At 40.5% G+C, this 21,168-nt stretch overlaps 1 protein-coding gene across 1 annotated transcript in view; it reads right to left on the bottom strand.

The window, feature by feature from the left end:
• LOC124159270 (galanin receptor 2a-like) overlaps nucleotides 1-18,118 on the bottom strand; it is an 86,907-nt gene extending 68,789 nt beyond the window's left edge. Inside the window, exon 1 of the mRNA XM_046534967.1 lies at nucleotides 17,114-18,118. Coding sequence (XP_046390923.1) covers nucleotides 17,114-17,382 — 269 coding nt within the window. The 5' untranslated portion in view covers nucleotides 17,383-18,118. The remainder of the gene's footprint in view (nucleotides 1-17,113) is intronic.
• Between the last annotated feature and the right edge of the window lie 3,050 nt (nucleotides 18,119-21,168).

Here is a 21,168-nt window from a genome sequence, read left to right as displayed (position 1 = left end):
TTTCAAAAATTTTCCCGGCCCCTCGTTGCCTGGGGGGGGGGGGGGTGGGTTCCGCCACCCCAGACCATCCCATCCCCGCAAAGCATGTTTCTAGTTACGCCACTGTTACATACTGTTCTGCACAGCAACTAAACTGAGAAAGAAAAGAGGCTAGTAAATTAGACGAAACTTAAAACTAGTTTTCGCCCTGGTTTTATTTTCACTGCATGAACAATGGTCAATCAAATACAACCTAAGCTATAAAAAGTGGTACTTTTCACCGCTTCGAAAGTCCACATTGACGTAAATACTTTTTGCGTAAAATTTAGTAAAAAATTAGAGCCGCGTTTATTGAAAATTTTAAATTTATCTTTTGAAAATAAAAAACAAATAATTTTCTCTGCATGACCAATGAATATAACCAACAAAGTAAAAGAGTGATGCTCTTCAGTCCCGTTCATTTACCGAATAGGCTGTCTGTCAGGCACGTTGGTCACCATACCGGATCTTTCGGTGACCCAAACGAGGCTTCTGCAGCACTGGTAAAAAATACAGCAGTCGCTATTTTATTCCAAATTTTGCAACACAAAAGTTATTAATACATGTAGAGAGTTATAATTGAGATCATAAAATTATATGTACAATATTATTCGTAACTAACAGGCCTTCCGGCATTGCTTGGGTAGGATAGTACCCAGAGAAGTGGGAAACCTGGAACTTAGAATTCATGGTCACATGGCAGGACTATTAGGTAAAGGAACAAAGCTGGTATGATGATGGTATGCATATGCAGTGGCGCAACGAGGGGTTTTTTTTTTGCATAAAACCCTCCCAGAACTCAGAGAAATTTTCAATTTAATCCATTTTACATAATTGGATAAATATTAATTATAGAATAGTGTAAAGGCCGTTTTACACGGTACACGGAATTGCGCAATCTGACGTACGTGCGAAGGCGCAATCAAAATTGCGTCGTGTAAAGCGGCAAATTGCTAGAACACATGCGAGAATGCGTGGATGCGAGACGGCAAAATAGCCCGTTCTAATTTCGTTCATGCATTCGCGCAATTCCACGCCATTTTAGAAATTAATGCAGCTCTAACCTGCGCAATTCCGTGTACCGTGTAAAACGGCCCTAAGGATTAATAAAATATCCCTCAGAAAGCCGTAAAACTCACCATTTTTAACCATTTATCTTAAAACTTTTCTGGTAGAAGGCTCCCATATCTCCCGAATTCCATACCTACCCAGTTTTAGTTGCTCCTAAACCCCCCCCCCCCTAGCTTTAATTCCTTACTACGCGCCTGCGCATATGTAACAGCAAACAATGGAAAAAATGATTTCCGTATACCGCGCAAGGGGTCAACTTATACCCCGCTTCAAAACACTGATCATTTTGTGTGTCCTTACTTGCGCAAACCAAAATCGTCGTGTGAACTCTAGTAGAAAGGTTTGCATCAGAAGGATTAATAGTTGAATGTAGAATCCTTTGAGTCATGTTTTCCCTTTTAGCGTGCCAAAAAAACCCTACGTCAAAACGTTAGTTATGTTTTCCCCTTTACCTCATCAAAAAGGTTTGCACCGAGAAGATTAGTAGTTACGTAATCCTTAGAGTTAGATTTTCCCTTTGATCGTGTCAAGATGTGTGCCTATCCGGCAGGATGTCCAACCACAGAAGTAGTATGACGTGACGTAACAAACGGTAATGAGAAAACGACGCAAAGGATGCATCGGACACAACCAGAAGTAGCACTACGGACTTTGGGGACATGAGCTACACCAGTGAACTAACTTTGTTTGCAATCCGTCGAACCGAATTGACATACAAAGCGGACAGACAAACAGACATCCTCTTTTATATATATATGTAATTAATAAATACAATGCTCAATTTTATTGTATAGTTAGAATATTTTGTCATCGAAATTCGATGTCAAAATCGTCATATCCAGTACAAGTGTACGGAATGGAGGAGGGGTTGGCTGGGAGTCGCATGGGGGCTGCGATAACGTGAGGGTGGTTTGAGTAGGTGTGGGGCACCACTTAACGACGGAATCACTTTCTTTCCCGTCTCCCGGAGTTGATGACGCGTATAAATACTTCCCAGCGCGGAAGCACGCTTAGGAAAAATAGATGTTATTGTCGCAGACACCTTGCGACGGCCGGGACCATTAGCTTTACGAGTGCGTCTTAATAGATAGACAACAATGTTGGATAGGGTGATCGGCCGATAATGGATAGACCAATCACGTTTTCTTACAACACTTTCACCCTCTATAATAGCATAATAACGTTCCCAAATATATTTTTTCGGTGTTGCCGGAGAGGCAGTAAAATCACATGGGAACCCGTCATCGGGGCAGGCTTCTGAGCACCGCTCAATAATCTCACATACACAGAAAATTTGAATATGAAAATGCTATATTTTGCCTTTTTTACTTAAACAACTACAAAAAGTTTTTGAAAGTTGTGTCCACAGTCGTCACAATGATAATACAGTTCAAATACCTGTGTATTTTAAATTTATTTAATTATTTCTTTATTCCAACTTTCCCGTAAACAGTACACATCGGCCTTATGCAACGGGTTTCCAACAATATCAATGGACAGCACTAAAACTCATAGCCTTGTGAGGAGAAACGTACCCAGGCGGAACGCAAACCCGCGACTTTCGGTTTAGTGTGGTCCGAAGACTTAACCCCGCCGTCACCGAGGCCGACAATAAATATGGGTTTATAAATTCGTGAAAATGTGTATTAAGGACCGCTGCGCAGCTCAGTATTCTCAGTCTCCCTCAATGGAAAAAGTTGAGCGGGCGGTACGTAGGGGCTATCGAATCATCCAGCATTAGCATTGGCCTCCTAGAGCAAATCAGCGACGAGTGCTTAGGCGAGTTGTGGCCCAAAAGAACGCTCCGAAAATGACTTTAGCGCTCACTCTGACTTGATGCGTAGTGGTCGCAAGGAGAAATTCAATGGTGTCGCGGTAGCACTGTGAGAGTTCATTCCATCTGAACGCGGTCATTGCTCTCTGCGAATTGTCACAAACTATTTTCATATTTTTTTTTATTTTTTGCTATAGGTATCCAGTGCATTCCAATTTAAAGTACGACCACGACTTTATTTTTTTCCTCAAATTTAATGGGTGTGCAAACGCAGTCTCTCCCACTTCGAACTATTTGTTACAACTATGAGAATTGGAAAGAGTAAGCAATAAAATACTAACAAAAATATTAAAATCCTCATACTTTCCCTTTTTCGTGGGCATTAAATTAATGGAAATTAAATTAAAACAAACGCTGTCGTTGAAGTTAGCCGGAGACACTCATGACGTGATCTCAGATTTCACCATTTGGAATCAGATATATTGGTTTCATACAGAGAAGCCGATAGTATTTTTTTTTATTTATTCTGGAAAAAATATGCGAGCAAATTAATTCTTGTCGATTTAGGAATAGTATCGCTAGCGCGTGCCAATCAGGGAAAAATAATTAGGCCGCTTTGACGAAACTATGCTGGAAAAATTTAATTCTTTTATCTTGATAATATTAGCATTCAATTATTGGAGCATAAAAAATAAGGCTTGCAGATGATCGGAGACGATTCGAACTTAAAAAAAATTAAGGAGGTGAGTAAGTAGTTTTTTTCTTTGTAATAAACAGGGAAGATATAGATCAACGATTCAGTTTATACCTTAAAAGAAAAATTCTGGAAATTAATTCTTTGTATTTCGAAACATCTTCCTTAGTCCGGTCGAATAAGTTCAAAAAATAGGGGTACCCTTGCATAAATTCCCAACGGGCTGAATTCGCATGAACCTTAAGGATACCACTCCAGTGAAATACTGAAAATTCCCCATCGATCCCGCGTGTGCAAAAAACTTTATTCAAGGTCAAAGGTCAAACAAATGGATTTTTGGCATTTTTTGGGTAAATGGTTAGTTTTACGACAAAAATTACTCTTACCAAAATTGTAGATCAGAAAATTATCTAAAAAACTGTTATCGTCTTTTTTCTCTAAGATTTACCATTTCTGAGTAAAATCCATTTGTATGTTAGCTGGAACTGTCCAATAATTCCCGGGGAGCGCGACAATATGGTCATGCACATTGCAGAGAATATAGTTGCAGCTAGATTTCGAATGGCTTTTACTCAGAAATGGTAAATCTTATAAGAAAGTACAGTGACTATTTTGCAGATAATTTCCTGATCTACAATTTTGGTCTGAGTAATTTTTATCATAAAACTTACCGTTTGGCCAAAAAATGCTAAAAATCAATTTTTGTGACCTTTGATCTTGAATAAAATTTTCTGCACACATGGGACCGATGGGGACTTTTCAGTATTCCGAAAGAGTATTATTCCTAACGTTCCTGTAAATTTTCAGCTTGTTGGGAATTTATGCAAGGGTCAATGCCTGTTTTGACAGGGCTACCTAAAATAAGGTAATTTATGTTTGCACTTATCCCTCTGCTTACCGAACTGAGTCCTCCAAGGACTTCATGGTCGATATTAATTTCATTTTATAAAATCTATACACTAAATGATTTTATGACCACGGATTTAAATTTTTATATAGATAAACAACTTTTATTGCGTAGACATTGCAAAATTCAGAATAAAATATCGACAACTGAGATTTTTACTTTTAGAAAAGAAGTCTCGTCAGGGTCACGGAAAGATCCGGGATGGTGACCAACGTTCCAGATAGACAGCCTATTTGGTAAAGGAACCGGAACGGAGGCCTCACTGTCTTACTTTGTTAGTGGTTAGCAATTTAACCCCGAATCCGAAGTCTATTTAGAGAGAATAGCTTGATATTTCGCACTCACACTTCTGCATATTTGGTTGGAATATAGGTATATCCATTGTCTTATCTGCATACTATGAAGCCAAAAGCACATGTTTGTTTTTTTATTAATGTTTTCGAAGCAAAAGATCCCTAAGATTACAAATTTAATCTCTAATACTGATCCGGCCGAATATGGTCGAAATGACATTGCATATGCATTAAATAATATACTACGCATCGGGATATCTGTGGAATATTAAAAAGTTTTTAATTTTTCCATGAATTTCAAAACGGATTCTATCAATTTGACTTGGGAGGAGTTCATTATGAATATTTTTAATACATATCTTTGGGGCTACCAGCACTGTCTCTTCGATTTTTTCACGATGAATGGATAACACATGTAGCTACGTGTAATAACATATTTATGGTGGAAAATGAAGGTGATGGATTTGGTGGCTTAGAAAAATCTATAAAAAAGTTGTCTCTATCAAAAATTGTGTGGAGTGTGCTGAGTGGACTTGTGTTATTTTCGATCGCTTCGCTTCAATTTTTGTCTGAAAATTTGTAAGATTTATTAATCTACAATTTCTCCGATGAATTAGTCTAAAATTTTGGTCCATAATGCCGTAAAATTAAGAAAGAAAGGGAAATTAATTATATGAAATTTTAGTGTTCACTCAGCAGTTCGTATTAATTTTCCCATGAAAATGTAGTTAGTTTCCATGGTTGCGTTGATTCATTCATCTCGGGAATCTAACCAATGACGTATACTCCTGATTCATGGGCACATAAAAACTTACAAACTGGCGGCCCCCAACGGTGTAGGTGATTGACGGGCCCTTATGAACTGTCCGGTGGCGTTCAAGGGAAGCAGATCGGGAGGGAGTAGATACCTTGGAAATATTCAGAGAGGCCCCTTTACATACATAGGCTGGCTGGCGACAGACGACCGCTAAAAGGAACAGAGGGAACAGACATGCGGCGATGAGCAGTGCATATTGGGAGAGAGGAGGGATGTTTTCCACGCGCTTGTATTTGCGGCCCCTTGTTCCGAGAGTGTGGTCAATAGCCTTCGGAGCTGGAGAGGAATAGAACCCGTATGTGGCCCCAGGGGGAAGAATATTATGGAATATATTCGCTTCACCCCAACTTTCCTTACAACTGTCGCAGTCATATCACGTTCAGGACCAGGGCCGGTTCTGTACATTTTTGGCCACATTTTGAGGCACAATGGTGTGATGAATAAAATCGTTGAAGGACAAGTGGAAGGGAAAAAGGGCAAGGGACGGCACCGAATGAGTCACATAGGACAGGTTATAAAGGATGTAAATGTATCTATGAAAAGGTTAGCGGATAGGAGAGAGAAATGGAGAGCTGCGTCAAACCAATCCCAGGATTGTTGACTAATGATGATGATGAACAGTGGACGGCATCCTCCATCCACCCCTTTTAGATAACCTTAAAGGTATTAGGGATTCTCCTTGGATACATTTAAAAATAAACAAAAATACTTCAGGTATTAGGGACGAGACTTAAATATAAGCGTGGAACAGCATTCTTGCTCTTATAAATTGAATATGATATTTTTGGAGCTTAAAAACCAATTATGCATAAGAATTCAGAGTAAAAAATGCATATAAATCAACGGATACAACACAAGTTAGCTTTCAAGATTGATAAGTATTGAACATTGGACTGAGATCTTAGGCCTTTCGCCCTTTCGCTTGGCGCCATACGCGGTCGCGTACTTTGCTTACCGCTTAAACCGGCCCTGTTCAGGACTATAATAAAGTTTTCTTGTCCTTGTGCTCACTAAATAGTACCAAAATAGTAAGGTTACACAAAAATCATTCACAAATTATCTACGCGCTTCAGTTCACACTCCATCGTCATGTGCTGTTGGGTAAGAATAAATTTTGCGGCAGAGTGCTTCATGTTGTCGTAATAATATGGCCTTCCTATTTATATATTTTTTTGTAATCCTTACTTTTTATGTTCATGATTATATTTTTACAATTCCGCAATATTTTTTAACTCTCGTATTATCAGTTTCAACGCATAGTGGCAGCTTAAGTATAATACCGGTGTATAGTACACGCATGCCGCAACGCCGTTCGCGCACTTATGAACTATCGCGGAACATTGCAAATATATACTAAATACTTTTCAGAGAGGTTCGGTATTCTTTAAAGACGTTCGAGAAACGAACTATTCTTCCAGTTAATGGATATTTCAAAAGTCTCTTTTACTTGCAATCCATCCATTGCCGGACACAAAAAATAGACTTTTCGTGCAATATTCTTTGGATATTGCATTAGAGAATTCAATTTTTTACGAAGTTTCTATTTCTAAAGTTACTTGTCTATTGTACAAAAAATATTAACGCTTTTGTGATTTTGAAAAAAAAACTTGTATTATGATCGCCATACCTTAATCATCATGGTGAGATCAAAAACATAGGCTTGACAGCAAACTATTTTTTGAGTTATTTACAAATATAGGATAAATTAGAAATAAAATCATTTTGTTTTATGGAAATGGCCGGTAAAAAAATTATTTAACACTGAAGCAACTAAACATAAAGCAATAAAATTAACAAATAGCGGCAAAAAGTGTTCAATCGAATATTTAAGGATTGAATTATCCACTTTCCTGGTACCTTAATTTTACTTTTCAACCTCGTTGGAAGTCGTTTATGATAACTAAACTTTTTTAACGTTCAAGGCGGAAAATATTTGGTTTGAATTACATATTCGAAAGCCCACCTTCGTAAATCTGAAGAAATATTTTGAGGAAGCGATATCGGACAGGATTCAATGTACCCCAGTGTATCTATATCCCCTTTAAACATCGCATTGTGATATTATTATTATACCACTCTGCGATGAAATATTATGAGGTGTGTGTTTTTGCTCAAGTGTTCGTGGACCTTAGTTTTCAATATATTATCCGTAAGAAATGACAAGAAAATTCCTGAATTTATGCAAGCCGCGAAAAATAATATCGCAATATATTGGCAATTTATCTCCATTCGCATTTATGGAGACTTCTCCCGCCGCTACGCTTGAGGAAAAGCGGGGGAGGGTCTATCTTACGAATGCAATGCGGTATGCTGCAGTGCCGCAGGTTGAATAGATCTAACAGATCTTGGCGTGTTACCAGTACATTCTATCGATAATATCTGGAACACTAAGCCCCATTTGACACTAGGTGGATACATCTATCTCTCGCAATACCGTTTTATATTAAGCTACGAACTTTTAACGCAATCTGGCGGTGACGCTTGCGTAGAAAATTCTTCTCGGGATATCACTCGGGTAAACTCTTCGACCTCCATCGCTGCCGACCCTGGCCCTGCATCAATGGCGCCGACTCCATGGGGCCTGAGGGGGCCCGAGCCCCCTCAAGAATTCGTGATGGGTGAGAGGAAAAAATGTGACTGGCTTGTCGATTTTCCCCTAGTGTCCAGATATCGAGATTCGAGTTATCAGGGTTCTAATGTTGATCATATGACTCATCTAAAATGCTTAAAAAACTTCAAATTCACTTCTTATAAAATTTCCCGGGGAAAGATCCCCGGTTTTAAGCCCCCCCAATATTTTTTGTAAGTCGGCACCCCTGCCCTGGATCGGCCCTGATGACAATGGAAAAAAAATACATCGAAACGTCGGCAGCGATGGAGATCGAGGAGCTTACCCGAAAGAAATCCCGAGAAGAATTTACTGCCAACATTCGCCGGGAAAAAGTGAAGTCCTACATGACGCTTGAGTACCTTCGCTTGCGAGATTGATCTCATTTTAGTTTCCTTCGTTTATGATTCTCGATTCTCCCACATCTCTTGATGAATCACTAAGCTGTTATGACAACACAAGAGTCATTCATCACTGAATATATTTATGCCACAGATAGTTATTTCCAAAGCAACTCTCTATACACATCGGGTGTTGAAAATATGATTATCCTCTCCACTCTTGGACGGCCGGAGTAAAACATCCAACTTGAATGAGGGACGACGTAATATCAACAATCAAAAGCCTTCTGATCTCGATTTGATATAAGCTACGGTAGCTAGACTGAACGTGTTCATGCATACAATATGTATTGCCAATTGCCTCCTGTCTTTCAACTTGAGTATTGATAAATTGATAAATACTCCAGTTGAAAGACCTGTTGAGGAGTGATGTATGTATCCATGAAGATCTAATGTAAAGACGCTCGTATCTTCTTCGTGTTCCATGAGTTCCTTGGTGAGATTTAAAGCGTGTTGAAAACAGGTTCTTCCGTCCATGAGAAAGAGCTCATTGAAAAAAAAATTTCTTGTATTAAAGATGGAAATTCCCAGTATATCTCTGAATACTGACGGAATAGCTCCATTTATTTTTCAAGATAGCGAATAAAATAGGCTTCAAGAGGAAGGAGAAGGTGAAAGGACGAATCATTTGGTTATATTAAAAAGCTGCTGAGGTTGTGAATGAATACGCGCGTTTTCTGTATAATGCGTTCTCAAAACGTTAAAATTGTGACCTCGCACTGTGATATGGGATGGTATTTGGAGGAGGCGACCGACAGCTTAGGTCATATGCGCCATGAGGGAAGGGTAGGTAAGAAAGGGCGGAGAGTAAAGGCTGGGACACAATCAACGCTAACGTGAGACGGTATACGGGATCCGGGACAACGTGAGACGGGGAGCGCCACCGTGCGGTCACAATCGACGTTCCCGTGGCCGGAAAGAAAATTGACTAACGCCCGCGCAGTGGTTTTGTTTGTGGTCTTCAGTCTTTTCGTTTGTGTGTAGGAAGAGTTTTGAAGAATGTTCGAAATCGACGAGGATAGTATACACGTAAATTAAATTAAGTAATGGCTAACCTTAACTGACTTCTCCTCAGCTCACGTTACACGACAACAACAACTGCTATATTCAGCAATGGGCGCCAACAATGCTGTATCGCTGTGATTGGCTTTCCGTGTACGGGACACGGGAAGAGATGAAAGTTGCCCATCTCTCGCGTTTACGTACTCTCCGTAAACGGTGGTTTTGTCCCTTCCATAATCCAATGTCCGCGTTAGCCTGCTCTTAACGAAAGGCGCCATGGGGACCACAGCTTAACGTCTCATCTGACGGACGGAGTGTTGCGCTTGAAATGTCCTCCACGCAACATTCCAGCAGGGATCGGGCAGTCTCTGAAAATTCTCTGCCACCGCCGGGATTTGAACCCGAGTCCATGGGAAGCCAGCACTCTAGCTTCCACACCAACCCGATCCCCTTTTTACAGTCTTTATATCAACTCACCAACCTGTCTGTTTGTTTGTCTGTTTGTCTGGTACAAATCTTGTAACTGAAATTTGACTCACTTCCTGTGAAGCAAAAACGCTGAAATTTTGCACACTTCTTCATTTCCGATGACAATACATGAAAATATAACTTTTTCTCTCCAACCCCCCTTTAACCACCCCCCAGTCAACCTATAGCCCCCCAAAACATGTTTTTGATCAAAGAAGTTCCAAATGGTCGATTTTCGTGTTTTGCGACCACAGTAAAAGTTATCCACCATAAAATTTCCCATCGACTCAGCCCTAGCTTGGGGGATTCGTCTTGCTTTACTCGGCGAGACCCCCGCTTTCGAAAATTTTTCAAAGTCCCTCCGTCGTCTCGGGTCCGGCTTCGGACTTGGAAAAATTTCGTCCGAATTCCGTCGTCCCAGGTCCGGACTCTGGACTGAAATTTTTCGGCACTTAGATTTTTTTCGAAAATCGTCAAAAAATTTTTCTTCCCTTCGAGCGCCTGCAGATTCATAGTAATAAATATAGTGACTTTTTTAATACGTCACTTTTGGTTTTTCGGGGTCACTGAGTTTTTTTGCTTTGTGTCATATATAAACGTTGCTCATCCCCTGTAATCTAAATATAAAGGCTGGTTTTTAAAAAAAATTTTTTTATAAGAGCTTATTCATTTCATTTCGTGAATCTGACCACTGCCCACTGCCTAATTTGACAAAAGTTACGACAGGCTTCTTTATTTCAAAGAGGTTTCACGACTGATTTGTTGAAATGCGTTACACGGACGGTTGCGACGCAGATACGTCTCGGTAATTTTTAGCACAAGTCAGACTACTCAGACTATATATCTGAGAATATTATCAGGGTGAGAATCGCGTGACTGAGAACTTATGCTTCGCCTAGTGTTCTGGCACCGGGAGTAGGGGAAGTCGCAAATAATTTTGGAATAGTGAAGAATGCCTCGGTAAGACTTCCGTGGATAGTGAGAGTAGCTCCAACTGGCCCTTTCGAGGCACAGGAGGTATGGGCAATACCCGAAGTTCGAGCTCAGCGGAAAACGTAGTTGCTCGCGCTGGCCGTGGGGACCGACTTTTGAAAGTGACTGTATATTTCCTTATTTTTGAATAATTGATGATCTAGCTTCCTAACCATCAAATCTCATACTAAATGGTGAAATGCTTTTGTCGTGGTAACTATTGACGAATGAATTTCTATGGCAAACAATGATATACAAAATGCAAACCTTAACCCGAGAAGAATTCATTCAACGAATGAAATTTTTCTGTTACCTCGTAATGAGAAAACTTCATCGAAACTGGCTAGTCTCGGTTATATGATGAAGGCAATCTCGCCTATGCCATTGAAGTATAACTATCCGTGCCTCCCAGCCTTCCCTAGACACAGGTTGTAAACTCATTAACGCTTCGTATTGTTTGAGGAATATAAATCAACCTAAATGAGAAACTTCTCATACCCCCTTCTCGTCTGTGGCAAGAAAATCCCTAAGGATAACAAAGCCTGTATATAGCTGACATATGAACGAAGCCTTCGTTTTAAACTTTGAAATTCATGGATTCAAAGTGAAATTATGGGAATTGTGCTATTATATTTAAGGAGGTAGATTTAATCTTTTCATTTACCTGTCGAAGTTTTATCCCAAAACGTTATGCTTCTCATTTATTGTATCTTAAATAATCAATAAAATAAGTCAGTTAAATTTTGTGACCTTGTCATTTATACTAATTCGGAGAGTTCGTCACAATGAGGTCACAGTTGAGCTGTTGACATAAATTCAATTTTTATGACGCAGTTTACATGGATTTACTTTAATAGTTAATGAATATATCCCAGGAGTGAGCAGTGTGAGATTGTGCTTCAATTATTGTGTTTCTATTGTGCCGGCCTCGGAGGCGGTGGGGTTAAGTCCTCGCCTGCCAAAACCGCAGGTCGCGGGTTCGAATCCCGGCTGGATAGGTGGCCCCTATCAAAGGCATGGATGTTTGTGTCGTGCTTTCCTCCGTTGTAAAGCCTTTATGTGCTGCTTACGGGGAATTTGGAAATCAATTAATTAATTAAAGATACAACATTTACTACAAGACCATACCCTACAACTTTTACAAGAGGGTTAACATTTGTAGCGAGTCAAACAGGAAGTACAACGCACCGACGATGATCAGCGCGGTCAACCAGGCGAGGCCGGTCAACGCGGCGAGGCTGCCGCATGGAACCAAAAGCAGTATATCCTGCGTATATAAGACCAGCGGAGAAGCCACCGCGAGAGGCAGAAATATAAGAGAAGGTGCCAGCAGAACGCTGTGCTATAGAGAACTGTGCCACCTCAAGTGTTAACCGATTTTTGTACGTAATAAAAATCGTACATTGGAAGAGTATTGTTTGTTTGCAACTTAGCCTGACAGCGACCTTACACATTTCTCAATTTAGTATTGTTGACACAGGATTAAAGAAGTGTAATAATGAACGATTTTTATTATTCCTGGTGAATACTTCTGACGAATATTTCTCGGGCTTTCAGCCAGGTTAATGCTTTTATACAAGCAACAAAAAAACATAAGGGTTGAATGTGAAGAATTTCAAAAGACCTACAGCCAATCGGACGACACTTGAGCCGCATTGTTGTCCTCGGTAAACGGTCGATCCTGTTAAGTGTGAAATTGGACTTCCATAAAGTAACACAGCCTTGAGGATGGGAGACAAGTCGTCTCCCGAAACGTCGGCTTGTATAAAAGCATTAACCTGGCTGAAAACCCGAGAAATATTCGTCAGAAGTGTAATAATTGCTTCATTTTCAAAAATTACAGTATTTATCTTCGTTATGTCATCCTGATCGTAAACACTCATGGACATGTTACAAGCTCGTACAAATAAATCTGAAAAGGATTTCATTTCTTCACAATGATAGGTCGTTGATTTGCTGGGCATAATACTTTCGATTTGTATGAAATGACAATTGAAGCTTATTTTAACGCTAAATAAGCAATAAAATTTATTTTTTTAATAGACTCCTTAAAATTTAAATGCTATAATCCTTCGTGTGTAGACTACCTTTAATAGTGCTTAGCTATGAATGATATCGTTGCTAAAAAGGTATTGAAGTAAGAAAGTAATCCACCACACCTTTAATAAATTCTAAGAGATTAATGAAAGTAAATTCTAATTTATAGTCTTACAAACAGAGTTCCAGCGGCATTATTTTTATTTATCAATTGAAAATCTTTCTCTTCAAAACATCGTTTTAAACCTTTGAAGTCTTCGTTCGAGGTTGATGACTGCGGTCAGCGCCTAGTACCTGTGACGTGTTGAAAATTTTAAATGGGTGTTAGATGAGATACGAAAACAAACTCTTGCTGCCATTGTCAATAAATAAGCTGCAGAGGAAGTGCTGAAGTGGAAGGCTTACAGGGCTATCATAAAAGAATGGTTCGGTTTTGAACTTGGTTTAAATGAAAACAGAAATACTCACAGTTTATGTTTTTTTTATTTTTCGAATTTACCATCTCTAGCACTTTTTTCACTAGAGATAAATTTAATCATATGCGCTCTTAGTCGCTCGATAAGATAGAAACCCTGCGTCGACATTAGCCTGTTCTGAACGAAAGGCGCCTAGGGGACCACGGCTTAACGTCCCATCCGACGGACGGAGTGCTGCACTTGAAGTCCCCTCTTCAAGGCACTGAAGTAGGGATCGGGCAGCCTCTAAAAACTCTGACACCCTATCCCTACTAACTTCATATGTATTGCTGAAACCGCGCCATTATTTTATGACAGTAATGAATAATGATGACATGTTATAATTTATTATCATCATCATAGGTAATGCAGTTAAGGTAGCCTTCTGTGGAACATTTTAACAGTAATCCCAGCAGTGCCCTTTTCACATCGAATGTATCTTTATAATTCGGTATATGGCCCCCTTTATATCCATGAACTCTCTTATCTTTCCATTTATTCCACGCTCTCCTATATCTCAGTCGCCTGAATCACCTCTTCGCATGATAATCGTTCCACACCCTCGTTCCATCTCATCCGTATCTCATCTAGAGTTTCCTCTCCTCCCCTTACATACCTATCATTTGCTTCCTTTTCTATTACCCGTTCATCTGACCTGCTATCTACCTGCTATCCTCTTATAGCCTCTTTCTTATTCATCAAGGCATATTTTGTTTACGCTATCTCCTAACCGATATTCTCGCTACAGTGATCGTTTTCCTCTAGTGATCTGTCCTAACCAGGGATGCCGACTTACAAAAATTATTGGGGGGCCCAAACCGGGGATCTTACCCCGGGAAATTTTATAAGTAGTGAGTTTTAAGTTTTTCAAGCATTTTAGAAGAGTCATATGGTCAACATTAGAACCCTGACAATTCGAATCTCGATATCTGGACACTCCGGGGAAAATCGACAAGCCTTACCTATTTTTTCCATACACACATAACGAATTTTTGAGGGGGCTCGGGCCCCCTCAGGCCCCATGGAGTCGGCGATACTGGTCCTAACAATTTATGTTATAACCTGTAGTATGCTTCATTGGCAATAGTCAGGAATGTCATGGGCTTCAAAATCGACCTTAATCCGGCTTCAATAGTCGGAGTCTGGGTATTAGAACATTTAGGTTGGAGAAGATAGCTAAAACGTTTTCAGGAGTTGTCACTTGATGGAAGCTTGTGACAAACATTTCCTAGTCTTCGGCCTAACTAGGACTTTCAAGAATCGGCACATGTGAGCCAATCACTTTGCTGCTCAAACAAATACGATTCCGTTTGAAGGTCTCATTTCCTCTTGGGATTCTGTTTTCAGCTAATCCTTCAGTGGGCGTGGCGGGGCAAAAAGCCTTCGCATGAAATGACTCTGGGTGGTAAATCTCTCTGAATGACAATTCGTGATCGATCAGTTGCGAGCATCCATTACCTTTTCTTCCTTTTTTATCTTGAAAATACTGACGCTACTAAGGAATTTGCTTGATGGACAATTATTACCGTGATACTAGTTCACAACTAAGTCTTCAAAATTGTGAAATGTCATTTATATAGTGCAGTTAATTTTGCGCCTTACAATTTGTTAGTGGTGTAGTCCAGGTGAGGGTTTGGAGGTTAAACTCCAAATCCAGAATATTTACGATTGTTAGTTTCATTGGCGGATTTAGAGAGGTCTCATAGGGGTCATGCGGCCCCAAATTTTATCACACTTTTTAATTTTTATTAGAGAAATAGTTTTTTGCATCCCTGTAAACGGAGTATACATTTGTATACAAATGCATGGCAACAAGTCCCAACCGTGAGAGAAGTTTGAGTTGTATTTATCGTAGAGCGTAGTTCTTTAAAACCTATCACACCGCAGAACGCCCCTCTCTCCGGGGGGTATTCCGTACTCCCCGGACTCAGGGCATGTCCCCTCCCCCCAAATTTGATGCTGAATCCACCCTTGGTGAGTTTAACTGCGATTCAATAGAGTAAATCGATATTCTCGTTAAAGAAATCAGCTCTAAAAAGATTAAAAACAGCATATTTTTCCTACTTACGTTTATCTTATGACTTTTTTTATATCTGATTTCGCTTTGAGATGTTCATGACTAAAGAATTCTTTCAAAACTTCACTGAAATCGTTGCACTTGAAAGCATTGGTTACTTAAAGTGCGTAGGGGTACATTATTTGGCTTCTCTTTCGCTTTAAAGTGAAAGTAGAAACGTGTGACCGTAGTCTTTTACAACTTCTCGTGCCCTGAAAATGATAGAGGAACATAACTAGCGAAGTTTGAGTTGAGGCTGAAGACTATTATAATCTATCTGGTTTGGTTTGGTATTGTTATATATCTATGATATTCGTGCAGACAGGACTCTCGTGAAGAAATATTACTTTAGAAAAAAACATGAATAAACAAAAAATGAAATACTTTCAACATTCCTGAGATATTAATCAGGAGAAGGGAACACTTTCCGAGCAAACTACACAAAAACATTTAAGGCGCGTATTTTCCACGAAGTCGTAGACTTCTTGGTTCGAAATTTGTCCTTAATGGAAATCTTATTGATGGATAGACGATTAACTGTGATGGTAATGCTAATGGTAATCCTTAAACGGTCAAAACATCGTTAAAATGAAAGATAGGTTAAAAAAACGGGTTTACCGCAAATTAAGGAATGTAAATCAATATTTGGAAACCAGAAAATATATTAATGGGATATGAAAGAGGCCGATGATTAACTAATTCACTGAATTTGAGAATGAAAAAAAACATAAGACAAAATCGATGATGAACAGGCAAACTGTATAAAATGAGTCCAAGCATCGAAGGTGGTCAATATATACATACCAACTCCGATAATTTCCGCTGCTCTGGCTGTTTTATAGCTACCGCTTCGTCACAATTCCAGACCATAAGTATGACCACTGAATGTGGCGATGAAAAAGACCTGAGACAATAATCGATGACGAACAGGCAAAATATACGAGTCTAAGCATCGACGGTGGCCCACTACCACCACTGATACATTCCACCTCCGATTATTTCCGCTTCTCCGGCTATTTTTATGGCTACTGTTTCACCATAAATCGTGATCAATAGTATCTTCACTTTGAAAAGAGGTTGCCACCAGGGTTTTTCATGGTACATAACTATTTTAACATTCATAAAAGTATAACCAATAACTTCTGGAGACCGTAATAAGAAGAGAAAACAACTTAATCGGCCACATTATGAAGCGTGATAGCCTGATGAAGACAGGCTAAGGAATGCCTTCGATAAAATGTATGTGACACGTAGTGAAGGATGTCAAAAGGAAGAATTATATAGGTTGAAAAAGGTTGTTAAATCAATGGTAACCTGCGTCAAACTTATCTTAAAATTACTTACGTCTGAAGATGATGATTGCTAGTATTTGTACTTAAGAAATAAACGATCGTAACACTGAAGCCGAATGTATTCATTGGCAAAATACCTTTGGAAACAAAATAAATGATTGAAGACAGTCACACATGAAAAGGCACACGTGGTAATCTCTAAAATATGATCTCTTGACGATAGCAATCAGGGCACGGCTCTCACCTACCTGGTGGCGCTCCTGGGTCTTGACTGGCTTCCCATGGCGGCAACCACCAACCCGTTGCCCACCGTGCCAAAGATGAAGGTGAAGGCATGCGTGCCCACGATGGGCAGGAACGCCGAGTTGGCTTTCCATGGTTTCAGCAGTTCCTCAGGGTCCTGCATGAAGATTTTCACGACGGAGGACCCCGCCGTTGATGCCACCTCGCTCGCCGAGGAAGGTGACATCGACGGTCCCGGAGGATCGCCCATCGAAACACCGGCTTCCCCGTCCATTTTAGAAGTAGGGCGCTGGGTTTCCACCGACTCCGGAAAGCGCGGCCTTTTCTCCCGCCGAAGACTCTCCAAAAAGGCGGGAAAACTACGCCGTTGTGATTGTTGTACTCGAACACGTGCTCGCGATCTGAACGCTACAATGAGTCCTCTCTCTCCCTGCCTTCACAACTCTGGTTATTGGGTCGACTTAATTGAGCGTGGGAATTCTTAAACGAAATGGACTGAATAATGTTTTCCTGCTCGAAATCCTCCTTCTCCATGCTCTCTGGAAGCCTCTTCCGCCCTCAGAGCCAGCTTGCCAACTTCGCACGTCATTGAGACGGAGCACCTTTCTCGAGTCTGGCGCCTGTACTGAGTTTTACGGCCGAAACCTCCGGAGCGTGAAGCCTCAATGAAATCTGAATGCTTCCGTATGGTTTGAGAAGAATGGGCGGACCACTGAATGGGCGCGTAAAATACGATTGATCTCCACACGACCCGTTATGATGGGGAACTCGAAAAAGAGATCCCCTCAATGGAAAGTGATTAAATGACGATTCCTCCCACGATATTTTCACTTCAACTCGTTGTAAATATTACCAAAAATAACGACATAGTTCTATCGGGGGATGAATGAATGGTGTGTTCCCGGGGAGGCGTGAAAAAGAACCCTTACAACCCTCGATTAGTTTTTACCGGCGATAAAAGCTGTTTCGGCGGCGTGGTGGCGCCTGCTCTCCGTGTGACGACTCTCCCGTTGGAGACGACGAGGAAAGGCTGCGAACTTGACTACGGTCGGCGCTTAAAAGAGGCGATAGGGGAGGCGCGGTTGAGGGAGGTGATTGGCGAGGGTGCGGGGGAGGGGCCGAGATTGGGGTCTGGGTGTGGAGGGGAGTGTTTCAGGAGCATAAACAATCGAATGGCTCGGATGCTGGGTTGACTTCGCCGGAGGAAACGAGGGGGGAAGGCTGGTCTTCGAGAATGCGTTCAGTGATGACGCTGGGAGCGACTACAGATGCTCTCGAAGATCAGCCTTCGTAGTACACAACGCTTTGTCTCGAGGTGGTGACATGGTGCATGGGCTGCTGGATACCCTTCTCTCGCACCTCCTCATCATCAGTGTCAAAGCCTTGGCGGGATTGAAGAGGTGTTGACGTGTATGGAAACCTCTTTGAGAATTCATTATCTTTAAATATAATCTTATCTTTCATCTCGGGCGTGGTGAATGTTTGTTTTTATGGTCGGATTTTCAACTTCCCACTCGAGGATGTTTGATGAATATATTTACATAATGCAGTGACCGTGAATTATTTGTTGCGTATTTTAAAGGAAAACAACCAAATATTTTTTTATATTTTTACTATGCATAAGTTTCATTATTTTAAAGTAAAAAGTAATGAAAACAAATTAATTTTTCATTCATCCGCATAGGATGGACACATTTTTTCGAATTTTCTGCTGTCTTATTGGGATAATAAAATGAAAATTTGACGCTATGAAATAATTTTTAAATTTTTTATTTATTTTCAACTTCCCCGTATACAGCACATAGAGACCTTTTAAACGAACTAATTAGCAAAGCAAGAGACAAACATCCATGCCCTGGATAGGGACCACCTACCCAGGCGGGACTCGAACCCGCGATTAACGGTTTGGCAGGCGAGGAGGATACAGCCACCGAGGCCGGCAAAAAATTATATCAATTTACTAATTCAATTATATTTAATTCATTGATAAGTTTTTTCGCATCGAGATTGGAATACTTCCAAATTTGCAAAGTCACAAGAGGTGAGTTTGTAGAAACTCACCGTTCATGTTGTTCGACTCTGATAGCAGTCCCAGTTGAGAGGATTTGACTGGGGCGGCATTTATTAATCAGAAAGTATTAGCCATTCATTAAAAAATCTACCAATTAGATTTAAATTTCCCTGTTTCCGAATTATCGGCTTTGGCGGTCAGGCCAATCAATAGATAATTTTGTTTAATTTTTTTACCGCTATAAAAACTGTAAATTAAAATCTCACCTTATATTAAGTTTTTATTTCGTTCCCCAAACGTTTTGTGGTCTCGTTCGGTCCTTGACCCACTGCTGTGCCGACATCGCAAGGATGTCAGCTAAGCATCAACTTGCCATCGATTCTCACGCCACTAGGGACTAGTCAAAAGATTGTTTATTTTGGACCAGCTCCCACCGTACGCTGTTTGAAATACGCTGTGTATGCTCCGTAAATGCAGTGGCTCTTCTTTGAGAGAGTACGAGTCAACCTATAAAAATGGCCTTCCAAATGTGTATAACAAACTACGACCGACACTACGACGCATAAAGTTTTCATTGCCGACGTCATCTTAGTTTTCTAGTTGACAATGGAAAACACTTCGTAACTTACACAACTACCGGTTTCGGCTGTCACGCCATTATTAAGTACATAAGTACAAAAAAATTTGGTAATGCAGGTTTATATATGCTATGGTGGTTATCAGAGGGAGGGAGTTCGGAGCTGGGATTGGGTATGCAGGTAGGGGTAAAGGGGTGGAGAAAGCAAATTTTTTCATTCGGGTTGTGGGGGTGAGGGTTTTGGGAGGGTGATGAGTAATAAGGGGGATGGGTAAGGAAAGGTTACGTCGATCACAAGGTTTCCATTTATTGTTATCTCCCGAATTTCGAGTGCATCCATCCTCCTTCTTTTCCCAGTAAAATGCAGTATGTCTAGTTCGAAGTCGCTGTGGTGCCCAATCTCCAACTGGCAGTGGCGTAACTGGGAATATGCTTTGAGGGCAGGGGATGAGATGCAGTGTCGCCGACTCCATGGGGCCTGAGGGAGCCCGAGCCCCCTCGAAAATTCGTTATGGGTGTGAGGAAAAATTTGTAAGGCTTGTCGATTTTCCTCGGAGTACCCAGATATCGGGATTCGAGTTATCAGGGTTCTAATGTTGATCATATGACTCTTCTAAAATGCTTAAAAAACTTAAAACTCACTACTTATAAAATTTCCTGGTGCAAGATCCCCGGTTTGGGCCCCCCAATATTTTTTGTAAGATGGCATCCCTGATGAGATGGACTGGGATGGCGATCCCCTCCCACCCCAGGCAACGGGGGATCCGGGAAAAGTTTTGAAAAAGACATTCCTGGATATGCATTTTATATCATTTTAGCCCTAAAAATATAACTTGAAGCAGATGCAGTTATTAAATTTTAAAACTAGACAATAGTTTAATTTTTTTTATTTCCCTGGTGCTTTAGGGGGATATATCCCCTAATTCCCCCCATAGTTACGCCACTGCCTGCAGGTGTCGGGCGAAGGCTGACGAATCTTCCTTATTCCTTTTTTTCATTGCTAATATGTAGCCCTTCCACCACGCACAAGCTTTAAGTTTCGATTCAATTATTTTTCTAAGACATCTTTTTCACCCCAAATGAACATCTTACGTTATTTTTCACCACATCCATTTTCCCACCTCTTGAAAATGTCGTTTAATGGAAATGAAAAATCATTTCCCTCCGTAACCTTATCATGGATCTCCCTATATGAGTGGGTTGGTAGCCAAGGGTTACAAGGGTTACAAGTACAATTTTTTTCTCAACAGAGTTAGGTAAAGTTAATTGTTAGAATAAATACACAAAAACCTGGATGCCAAGGGAAACGAGTGAGTCTCTGTTCTGTGCTGACATCCAGTGGAAAATCAAATGCACTACTAAACATCTAATTAATCTCGTTTGTTTTCTGTACCTAATTTATGTATAGAAAAGAGAAATAACTTGTACCCCTGGTCTTCCAACCCACTCATATATACTTTTACGTAATTGCG

Source organism: Ischnura elegans, chromosome 5 (assembly GCF_921293095.1).
Source record: "Ischnura elegans chromosome 5, ioIscEleg1.1, whole genome shotgun sequence".
Taxonomy (NCBI): domain Eukaryota; kingdom Metazoa; phylum Arthropoda; class Insecta; order Odonata; family Coenagrionidae; genus Ischnura; species Ischnura elegans.
Note: the sequence above shows the minus strand (reverse complement) of the source record. Positions and strands in the feature narration are given on the sequence as shown.